This window comes from Erigeron canadensis, chromosome 7 (genome assembly GCF_010389155.1).
Source record: "Erigeron canadensis isolate Cc75 chromosome 7, C_canadensis_v1, whole genome shotgun sequence".
Classification (NCBI taxonomy): domain Eukaryota; kingdom Viridiplantae; phylum Streptophyta; class Magnoliopsida; order Asterales; family Asteraceae; genus Erigeron; species Erigeron canadensis.
Genome location: NC_057767.1, coordinates 9,140,371 through 9,152,877, shown reverse-complemented (window position 1 = coordinate 9,152,877; position 12,507 = coordinate 9,140,371). Strand labels below are relative to the sequence as shown.

Below are 12,507 nucleotides of genomic sequence, written 5' to 3'. Positions count from 1 at the left end.
TCTTTTTTTTAAAAAAAAATAACCGTTGAACCTAGGTTGAATAACTATCTATTCACTTTTCGCTATAACATTATTTTTATTGTATGTCATTTACAATGAATTACGTAGAAAATAAAATAGATAGGTGCAACGCACGAGTTTCACCTAGTTATATATATATATATATATATAAATAAGTGTCCCAGTAACCAATAATATTTAAAAATCTGCATTAATAGACAAAACAATACAATACTCTAACAAAAGTAAATCAAAAACTACTTCAAGGATAGTGAATTACTAAGTCAACCTTTGCAAAGTTAATGATCAATATAGTGGAAGTGATGGAAGGACTTACACCGTAGAAGCTATTATTTAATAGCAAAATTGCATTGTATATTCAAATCATTGATACTTGTAACCCCATAATAACTGAATCGCAAACCTTGGATATATGGTAAAACATCGACACACACATGTCACTATCATACAAAAATCGATAATAGAGGAAACCTCCTAAAGAATAAAGGATAAATTATAAAAATGTCAAAAATCAATCGAACTAAGCAATCAAACAAAGGGAAAAAAAAACATTCACCTGTTACAAAGATGAAGTGGCTCATCAAGTATATGAATATGTAAAAATTGAAATAGGAAGCATTTGGATTTTGGGAATAATTAATTGATTTTAAAAAAAAAATTTATGTTAAAAGGGATATGATAGCACATATAAAAGATGTACTGGTATATAAGGCTATTAGGAATGGTATTGACAGGGGTTGGACTACTTTCACCACGTCGCGCCATGTGGCATCTTGGTTGCTGGGGGTTGTCTGGGAAAAAGAAAGGGAATGCACGGAGGGTAATGATTGATTTATTTTTTTCTAAATTCAATATTAGAGTTTTATTTATATATTTTCAAATATCTAAATCTATATTAAAAGAGTAAGAATCCTAGCATTTTAAAACCCTCTTCAAAATTAAACCTATTTTAAAACATTGTCACCTAAGATTACATTATATGTGTCATTTCCATAATTTTTTACAATATTTATCTTATTTATATATGTCAAAAAAGAATTTAAATATTAAAATAAAGATTAATATACAAATACAAAATTAAAAATATAATAGTTTAACTTTGGATATACGTAGGATTCCCTACAAGTACATTAAACTAAATAAAAACTTTATATACACATAATTATAAGAAAAAATAACAAAATCAAATCCCATATCAAAATTAAAGCACATACATTAAAAAAAAATAACATAATCAAATATCATACCAAAACTAAAACAGATATAAACTTAGCATATATTTTTAAATTTGGAAAGTATTTATTTATCAAAAACATATAACTTTTTATGAAAACCTATAATTTGTGTTTTTATCCTTTTTCTTATTCCAAGTAATTTTCTTATTCGATGGGTGAGAAACCATTTTCTTTTTATGTTTTATACGGGTTTTTAATATTAAAAATATTTACAATCTTTACTTTTTTTTTCAATTTTTTTACCACGCGCACATCGTGCGGGTAAAAGACCTAGTAAGATATATATATATATACTAACTAATAACACAAAAGGGCCTTTTTTAATTTAGGAAATTCTATCTTTGAAAACCCAAATTGCCCTTGGACATTCTCTACATCTTTTGCAACCTACCTATCTCATCTTTTGCAAACCTACCTATTAAAAGTTTATAAAACTTTTTAAAAATTTAAAAGGTATTATTTAGTGATAAATTTTAAAAATTGTAAGCTTATAAAACTTTTAAAAAAAGTTAAAACGTATTACTTAGTGATGGATTTTAAAATTTGTAAGTTTATAAAACTTTTAAAAAGTTAAAACGTATTATTTAGTGATGGATTTTTAAAAATTGTAAGTTTATAAAACTTTTTAAAAAGTTAAAACGTATTATTTAGTGATTGATTTTTAAAAGTTGTAAGTTTATAAAACTTTTTCTACAACTATTAATATAATTAATAACTAACTTAATTCAAGATATTGTAACATACAATTAATAACTATGTTCAAATAATATAAATTTCATATTTGGTATTTTAATTATCTATTCTCGTGTCAAACACAGAGGAAGTTAACAACATTTTTTGGAATAAAAAATATACTACTAAATAAATGCAAATAAAAGACTTATCAATTCTAACTTACAAATATAAGAAAAAGCAAACTAATAATTTGATATTTGCCTTAAAAACAAAATCTTTGATATATTTTTAAAAAGTAAATATACGTTATTATGTGAATTGGAGTTTAATCATAAATTGAAGTATTTATAAGTTTAAGAATTTTTAGTGGTAATATGTTTTTAGTTTTTTAAACAATAAATAATCATGAAAAGTTAAAAAGTGTTAAAAAGTATATTTAATTATTTAATACTCCTAAGATTTTTGCTTTTATGAAAAAAATTGAAAGGTATTATTTAGTAATGAATTTTAAAAAAAGTTGCAAGATTGGTCCCTGTGGTTTTTCCATTTTAGCAATGGGGGTCCCTGTGGGGTGGATAGTACATAAATACCCCCACACGTGCGGCACACGTGCACACTTGACGACCCTCTTTAACGGATCCGTCAAAATTGGACCAATTTTGTAAAAAATTCTCAAAATAGGGACCCTCATTGCAACGATTCTCGAAAAAGACCCCCTTGTTAAAGTGTACAAACCACAGGGACCAATCTTGCGATTAACTCTATTTTCATTTCATGGGAGTTGAACCAAAATTATCTGCCAGTGCATGTGCATCCAGCTCGATACAACATGGTAGGAATTTATTTGAGATGAGCAAAATTCCAAAAATAACCTACAACTAAAACTATATAAGACCATCTCCAATATATCAATACTACATTTTAAAGATTGTTCTACTTTATTGAAAAATTATAAAATAACCTCATGACCATAAATATGAAGGATTTCTTTTATCAACGATTTTAATTAGTAAAATTAACATAGAAAACGGATAAAACTCATACAAGGCTCGAATTCGAAATCAGAATATCCGCTTTAAGGTACATTTTTACCAGACCTTTTAACCATCATTGCCATAACTGAACACAAATATTGACCTAAATAACTCATTTTCTTATTTTTAATAAGTAATTCCAAACACCCCCTTAGACCCATTCCAACCCCATCCCACCACCTCGTCTTTGTACCTCTTCCTCTCTTCCTCCATTGGCACAATGCTCATCTTGAACTCTTTCTTCTTTCCCTATTCCTTGTAGCGCTGGGTGAGAACGAGTGGTAGTGGGGCCGCATGCAATGTTCAATAAAAAAAAAAACATTTTTTTCTCAAAATTGAAAGTACATAGCCAGCAACGGTTCTTTCTTCTTCTTTTTTTTTTCACCCTTTATTTAAACAATACCACTCCACTCTTTCAAACACTCATATCTTTCAAAAAACACACACATATACTCTTACATCATCTACCCCATTCATTATAGAAAAAACACACGCACCTACAAATTTAAAACAAAAAATGTCAAGTTCCGACGAAGATTCAGGTGCTCCCACTTTAAACATTTTTCAAAAATGTACATCCGTTGTACGCCAGTTGGCGTATAGTGCCAACGCCGACCAATTGGATGAGTACTTGGAAATGGGTCGACAAACGTCATACGATGCTTTGAACAACTTTTGTAAGTGTATTGTTCAGCTTTATCACGCAACCGACACAAGAAGATGTTGATCGAGTGACCGCGAAACATTTGGAGGTGCATGGTTTCCCGGGTATGCTCGGAAGAATCGATTGTATGCACTGGCCATGGAGAAACTGCCCTACCACATGGCAAGGCCAATACACTTGTGGCGACAAAGGACACCCCAAGATTATGATTGAAGTGGTTGCTTCATATGATTTGTGGATTTCGCATGCTTACTTTGGACCCGCCGGTTCGAACAACGACATCAACGTACTCAATGAATCTGACTTGTTTGGCCAGCTCCTTGAAGATAGAGCTCATGTGGTCAACTTTACCGCTAACGGCGAACAGTTTACAAAGGGATATTATCTAGCCGACGGTATTTATCCTGAATGGTCGACACTTGTGAAGTCTTTTAAGTGTCCCATGGACCCCAAAACCACAAAGTTTAAGCGCTATCAAGAAGCTGCAAGGAAAGACGTAGAGCATGCATTCGGGGTGCTTCAAGGTCATTTTCAAATCCTCAGGCACGGAGCGCGTCCATTGAGTATCAACAAAATTAAACGTACGATGTACACTTGTGTGATTTTGCACAACATGGTCGTTGATTATAACGGTCGTGCAATTAGTCCATTGGATTTGGAGTTAATTCCACCCGACAGGCCAGTTCGTACGTGGGACGAACAAGTTGGAATACAGTTATGTATGATGGGGTAGTTACGTGACCGAGCGTCTCACAACCGTCTTCGAGGTGCTCTAGTCGAACATGTTTGGAACTTGCCAGAACACCATCGTCAACGTTGAAGTTTTTTTTTTTTTAATAATAATGTAGAACTTTCCTTTTTTTATTTATGTATCACGTTTTTTTTTTTTTAGATGTAATATGTGTTACTTTTATTAATGTAATGTTTTCTTTTTTAAGTAAGTTTATTTTATTTTGAGATAAATATAAAATATAGATAAATAAAAATGAAGGAAAAAATAAGGAAGAGGTAGGGTTGGTAGTGAGTAGGAAGAGGTGATTTAAGGAGAGAGAAAAGCTGATGTGGCAATGAGAAAGAACCAGGAAGAGCTGCAGGGTTGGCTGAAGCCTTAATATCATAGATCGGTATTGTCGATATAATAAAAGCAGTTTATCTTTGGCTTAGATTTTGTAGGGTTTTTCTTTTTTCTTTTTTTGATGAAGTTACATGGTCAGCTCATGAGTTACCCAATACTTTTTACGTGTTCAAGCATATGGGGCCATATTCGCCATTGGATTATCCCCAAATAACCGGGCTTTATTGGCGTTGCTTATTAAAAATAGGAAAAATTTCATATATGCTATTGGTAAGTCATAAAATATCATATTTGTCCAATTAAATTTTAAAATAACATTTGTCATTTCTAATATACCAATGTATCAAATATGTCATTGTTAAGTAACAACGTACATATCAAATATGTCATTCATAATCTACCAATAAATCAAGGGAAAAATACATAAAAAGATAATATATTTACTAAAAATTCCTAATAAAGGGAACCTATTTAGTTTTCGTTTATTAAAAGGATTTCATTTTTGAAAATTTATCAATAAAAGTAATATCGTTAGTTTTTAATATGATACTTCCGTTAAATGTCAGGCAAACTACAAAATTTGTATATGTGCAGTGTATGTCACATGAAAATGCTTTATACCACAATTAAATACTTTATACCACAAATAAATCAAAGACTACCAATATAGCTCTGCAACAATGAAACGCAACACAGTAGGATTATGATTTAAAACAGCTTATTACTTTTTCGACTCCATAAAAAATAAACCGAACCACCCAACCACATAATAATCTTTTCATTTGTAAGCATAGAAAAACATTACCCACATGTACTTAATCAAATTGAAGAGCTCGTAAACTTCATAACCGCCTTGTTCCCTTCAGTCCTTCACTTACAACATGCTTAGCCAACTCCTCCAAAAGCACTAATCTCACGAGAGTTTGAATCTCCATCAACGTAATTGTGGCCTTCCTATTGTACCTTGCAAGCCTTGAACTTTCGGTGCCAACTTCTCAAAAGTATTATTGATAAACGAATTCATTATATCCTTATTGCGCCTTGCTCTCGATATCCCAATATGTGGATGACCCTGTTTCAACACCTTGAAAATGTACATCTTATAATTTTCAACACCATTTGGCCTTTTTTGTTACTCGTTTTCTTAACAGCAGCCGCTTCTTTCGGAAGCTTCTTTCCGGCTTTTGGTTCTTGGATTTGTCGTCGAACAACAAGATAAGTGTTTTTGGGTGTTTAGGTCTATCCACGTTCGCTTTTTTAGTGACGTGACAAGTTGGCGTGACACTTAACGGAAGTCTCACGTTAAAAGTTAACGATATTACCTTTATTGAGAAATTTTCGGAAATAAAATCCTTTTAATAAACGAAAACTAAATAGGTTTCCCTTATTAAGAATTTTAAGTAAATATGTTACATTTTTATGAATTTTTCCCATAAATCAAATATGACATTGTTAAGTAACAAAATATCATATGTCGGTGAAAATTTTGTAATTCACTCAAAACCCATTTTTTTTCTTGATTTTATAATCCAATCCATGTTTTATTTTGAACTGCATAAATTTAGTTCAATGCAACGTTATCAATATGACTAATTTCATTGATATTCTTAAATGTGTTATTCAATTAAATTCATGGTATATAATTAAGTTTTGTTGCGACTATTATTTGTAACTGACTCAACCAGTACTGATTCTGATTCTATTTTTGCATAGTACTTTATCTCAACCACACTTCAAGCAAAAAAACCAATGAATTAGAAAAAAAGGATAAATGCAGGGCTTTAAGATTTAACGATAATTTTAAAATATTTTGATATCTAGATGTGACTTCATTAATTAATTTGAACATATTCCATATACTTCAATGACATGTTAAACTAGATCTATATCCGATCGTTGACTGGGTTCGAAACAATAAAGTATTGATAAGCATACAAAACACAATCAACTTTATCTCATAAAAAAACTTAAACAAATAATCTAAAATTAAAATCGTCATTGGTATAGGATGACATTGTAAAATCTACAAATAGATTTAAATTTAATTGTCCTAACCAGATCCTCCTTAGTGAGTTACTCGAATTTAATGATTTTGATATATATTAAAATTGTCAATACTCGATCTTACCCGAATTTTGACTTGAAACCAACTCGCAAATTGGGTTAGGATTGTGAATCTCGATCTGGTAACCCGCCAACTTGATTTTTTTAGGTTAGGGCAAGGTTGACTTTTGGGGTTAATAATTCAACTTGCCAACCCAAAATATTTAAATTTAAATAATGTTTTTTTAAAGGTCGACCTACCAACTCATTTATCCCACAACCCATTTGACTTGGAATCAACCTGTCAACCTACCAACCACACATGACCCGGGATCAAACTGCCAACCCATTTAACTGCCTACCTACCTTTATTAACCCATGTGACATGAAATCAACCTACCAACCCACCTGAAATCAACATATTAATCAGATCGCTTAGGTAGATCCTTACTCAGGTCCGAGTTGAAGTTACTGTCTTAAAACTTTTATTAGCTTAAGTTGGGGTCATAAAGTTTCAATCCGCCAACCGTATGCAAAACAACCCGATTAATAGGCCTACTACAAAGTATATGATTTGTCTTAGTTTTAAACCGCTAAGTATAGTCATTATACCATAGTAAGTCTCTACCTTATAGCTTTAATATTTATATTATGTATATATATATATAATTATTCAACTTAACCATTTATCTTTTAAACATTCCACCAGTAAATAACAATCAAAATTCAAAATGGATGATTGACAAAGTTGATCACCATTACCTCGTTACCGCATATAGTACCGAACTAATATGTTTATTTTGGTATAAACATGACATAAAATGGAAAGAAAAAGAAAAAAAGAAAAAAAAAACTTGTATAGAAAGTTTTAAAATGTAAACTCAAATAATTGTTATTTCTTATGACTTTGAACTTAGATTCAAGAAAGTAACACTTTTATCATATTTACTTGACATATGAACTCCTAATTAAACGGTAGGACGCATGAGTGATAAACGTTCGACCCGCATAGTAGCCAGACCCAGCAGATAGGTATTTCTTCTTTTCAGATTCTTGGCAGACAGGTATAATTTTCTAAACATTTCTCATTTTTCCGTCTTGCACTCCTTTGTGGCCGGAGGTCCCTATGGAAGCAGTCTCTATACTTTTGTGTAGAGGTAAGACTGTCTACAACTTACCTCCCCCATACCCCGCGCAGGGATTGGGTCATGTTGTTGTTGTTGTTGTATGAACTCCTAATTAAACTTCTATATTATAATTATCATAATGGGATTCAAACAATTTTATTTACTTGACATGTGATCTCCTATTAAATGATATTTTTTTGTTAAAAATTCTGTAAGCCGAACTTCTATATATTTGTTTAATTCATATTTTAAATATTGTTTAGTTTATAAATGTGTTACTTCATAATACGTGAGCTGACAATTAATATTAGAAGTAGTTAAATTCAAGTCCATTCTCAAACTGATATTCATTACAATAATTTTTTTAAAAGTTACCATGATTAAAGAATGTATAATAAATACATAAAAGAGTTACTATATTTAAAATATTTATGTTTGACTTTTAATTTAAAAGGTTGAGATTAATTTGAATTTTAATTTGAGTGGTCAAGATCACATGTTAAACTTATTTTTTTTCTCTTAGCTATGGTAGCCATATATATATATATATAATATGCTTCAAAATAAATTAGGACATATATAATATTTAATAATGTATATTTGGAAATATGATAATTTTTTCCTAAAAATGGCATATTTAATATTTTAAAGTATTAGGATGACATATGATATTTCAAAATTTAATTAAGTGAATATGATATTTTGTTAGTTACCAATGTCATATATGAAATTTTTCTTTAAAAATAAATTACTTTTGCACGCCCAAACTACAACATTTTTCTAATAAAACTAATGAACTCGGCATCACCTAGCGAATGAACTCGGCATCACCTTAGTCATACATTCTTTTTCTAGACCCAACGAAATAATTTTATTAAATGACTAGCAAGACGTTAAAAATAAAATGATTTGATATGTTTTCTACAGTTAAAAAGTTATATAAAAATTGGGATATGAAAAATAACATATCTCTTATATCTTTTAATTTTTTTAAAGTTATCTATTTAAACCATATATCTTTTATTTTTTTTAAATATTTACAGTGTCTTCTTTACATCAATTACCTAGCTAATCTGATGACGTCACCACTATCACAAGTTGCGCCACCACCACCAATCATCGTCACCACCACACCACCACGCATTGTGTATGTATCCCTTTAATTATTTTTTTATATATATGTAATGACGCTGATGTTAAAAAAGTAACAAATTGCTCATATTCTATATAATTACAATACAATAGATGCATTTTCTCACGCATCTATCAATCCAGCATAACATAACCAAGATAGAATGTCATATGATCTATTTTTGACCCGTTCAAATACTGTAGTATATGAAATCCCAATTTTAAAATACATAACACAAATAGTTGTTCATATTTATCTATATAATTCTTGGAAGCTTTGACCATTTCTAGATAGATAAAGCCAAATCCATATATTAGGCAAGATTCTAGGGAATTAGAATCATATTAGTACAATAAGGAAAGACAAAATGCACAGACTTGTTTGAATTATTTCTAAGAGTGCTTTGATAAGCATAGTCTAGAAGTTAACCTTTAACCAATTGGTATAAGCATAATAAGTAAACTGTAAGAAAAATGTTCATGTGAAACTATTTGATTGAAAATTCATGAAAACTTATAAATTATAACTTGATACTTGATATGTTCACATGTAAATAATATATATATATCTATCTATAACTCTTATAAAACAATAGTTAATCAAGCATTTTAAAGTCCTCTTGCAATCTAAAACTAATTTGAAAAATTGCCACTCGTATAACAAATTGGTTCACATATAAATGAATCAAGTATACTTAATATTACATATTTTCAATTTCTACATATTATGAGTAAACAATTCTAACAAAATTTTTTAAAAGTCCGAGGTTTCATTCCAGGCATACATGTAATTTAGGAGTAGGAGTATATTAGAACGCCGTTCAAAAAAAATAACAAAGCTAATGTAAAATACAACTATACCAATCATATTCACCTTGACTACAACAAGTGGTAGAGTTAGTAAGGCGACTATAGGGTTCTCAACCCTTCGATCTAGCACAACTTTTTATATAATTTTTCATTCACAAGTATACCGGGACTTAAAAAAATCTAGGTAAATCTAAAGATATAAGATGAAGCCCCAACATCCACCCTTCCAAACGTTAATGGCAACCACCTAGTATATAAAAGAAAAACACTAAGACTTGATACATACTTACCTTTGTTGTGATATCATATAACCTGTAGTTTTCTAATTTGTCTGGTCTTTTTGTCATGTACTTTCCTTTACACTATTATATCACACGTACCAAAACTTCTCTATATCTATAAATCCTAAAAACTCTTGATACTCTTAAGTCTTAAGACCAAAACCATATCCATTTAATCTTTCCATTCCAAAACTTATTTCCAAAATATATTGAAAATATGAAGTGGGTTATATTCAATTTCACTATGTTCATTTGCCTTCACACTTCATGCATCATATGCCAGCAACAATACTTAGGAAATGATATATTCAACTGCACAAATGACTCTCTATACACTTGCAATGGCAAACACCCTTCATGCACATCCTTTCTTGTTTTTACACCACGAAAGCCGTACGATTCTGTTTCATCCATCGCCACTCTTATGTCGTCGAACCCATCTGAGCTAGCCCGTATCAACAACGTCTCAAAAACTACTGTTTTTCCGCATGATAAAGAGGTCATTATTCCTGTAAACTGTTCTTGCTTCAATCAATACTACCAAGCTATCACAAGGTACCGTATTAAACCACAAGCGGAAACATATTTTGTTGTAGCAAATCTCACTTTTCAAGGTCTTTCAACATGTGGCTCCATAAAACATGCAAATCACTACAACGAATTTAAGTTAGAATACGGGTTTGAGCTCAGAGTTCCCCTCCGTTGTGCTTGTCCTACAAATGATCAAATTAGTAATAGTACAAAGTATTTACTAACATACCCGGTTAGTTTTGGAGATAGCATTGATAATATTGCTAGTAGATTTAATGTAGCCTCAAAAAGTGTCCTAAATGCAAATGGAATGGCCAGAACTAGCCCTTTTTACCCTTTTACTACCTTAGTAATTCCTTTACCAACAGAACCTTCGATTTCTGATAGAATAATCCAACGTGCTAGACCAACAATCCCGGTGTCTCTTGTAAAGAGATCAACGTCAAAGAAACTATTAATATTCGGAATTGCAGCAGTGTGTTCTCTTTTAGTATTAACATTAGTGATAACTGTACTAGGATTAGTTTACGCGAAGATAAAACAGAATAAACAAGCTACAGAGGTAACAGAGAAGGAAATGTTGCCAGAGGATCTTCTAGTGGAAATCGCAAGTTTTGAACGAGTCATCAAAGTTTTTAGCTTCAAGGAGCTAAAAAAAAGCACAGCAAACTTTGCTAATAAGCATAAGATAAAGGGTTCTGTGTACCGGGGAACATTTGGGAACAAGACTGTAGCTGTTAAAAAGATAGAATTTGATGTACACAAGCAAGTGAATATGCTTAGCAAGATTAACCATATCAATTTGTTGAAACTCTATGGTTTTTGCACACATAAGGATTCGTGGTACTTAGTTTTTGAATATATGACAATGGGCTCTCTTAAAGGATGGCTTAGAAGGGAAAGATCAGAAGGAAGTCATAGTTTATGTAGGCGGGTTCAGATTGCGGTTGATGTTGCTTATGGGCTACAATATCTTCATAATTTTACTAAGCCCGGGTATGTCCATGGGAATATCAAAAGTAGCAACATACTTCTTGATGCAAACCTGAGAGCAAAGATTTCAAATTTTAGTCTCTCGAGTACAATGGGTAATGATAGAGAGGATAGAGTCTTTGATCTCTCGACGATGATTGTGGGCACTAGAGGGTATATGGCTCCAGAGTATGTGGGAAACGGGAACATTACTATGAAAGTAGATGTTTATTCGTTTGGAGTGGTGATGCTGGAACTGATAACTGGAAAATATGCAGTGGTTAGGCAGGGAAGTCATGAAGTTCTGCTTACAACAGCAATAGCTACGATAATGAAAGGGGAAGATGCGGAAAATGAGATAAGGAAGATGGTTGATTTAAAAAACGAAGAAACTAGAAGCATTGAGTATGCAGTTCAGATGGTGAAACTAAGTCTGAACTGTGTGAAAGAAGACCCGGTAAGCAGACCGAGCATGGATGAGGTAGTTTCTTCTATGGTTAGAATTCTGGTTGACTTAAAAACCATTATAGATCCTTTGAAAGATCATCGCCTGTGATGGTGCTAAAGGCTGTTAAATATGATTTTATCGTTTACTATAACGTTAGCATACATGAAAAACATAAATTTTGTACTGAGCTACTAGGGTGTCATTATATTGCAGTGTAAAATGTAGAGGAATGTACTGTCATTTGTAATTTTTGCGATATTAAATTAGACCTTTGTTTGTTGTTATCTGTTTTACCATTTTGTCCCGTTATAGGTAAAACGTAACTAGAGGCATCTCTAACATTTAGAAAAAGGTTTTAAATGTCACTATAAACTTGCCTCTATTAGTTCATTGAGATTACTCTCTTCTTATGCTGTAATTTGTTCTCCATAAATGTTATATACTTATATGGTCAAAATCA

The 12,507-nt window shown here is 31.3% G+C and overlaps 2 protein-coding genes across 2 annotated transcripts; both read left to right on the top strand.

Moving 5' to 3' along the window:
- The first annotated feature begins 3,482 nt into the window (after window positions 1-3,482).
- On the top strand, window positions 3,483-4,362 carry LOC122608920. The gene is made up of 2 exons (XM_043781991.1): window positions 3,483-3,592; window positions 3,660-4,362. The coding sequence occupies exons 1-2, from the start codon at window positions 3,483-3,485 to the stop codon at window positions 4,360-4,362; spliced, it is 813 nt and encodes a 270-aa protein (XP_043637926.1).
- Window positions 4,363-10,520: 6,158 nt separating this feature from the next.
- Window positions 10,521-12,155, top strand: LOC122608919 (protein LYK5-like). The gene has a single exon (XM_043781990.1). The coding sequence runs from the start codon at window positions 10,521-10,523 to the stop codon at window positions 12,153-12,155; it is 1,635 nt and encodes a 544-aa protein (XP_043637925.1).
- The last annotated feature ends 352 nt before the right edge of the window (window positions 12,156-12,507 follow it).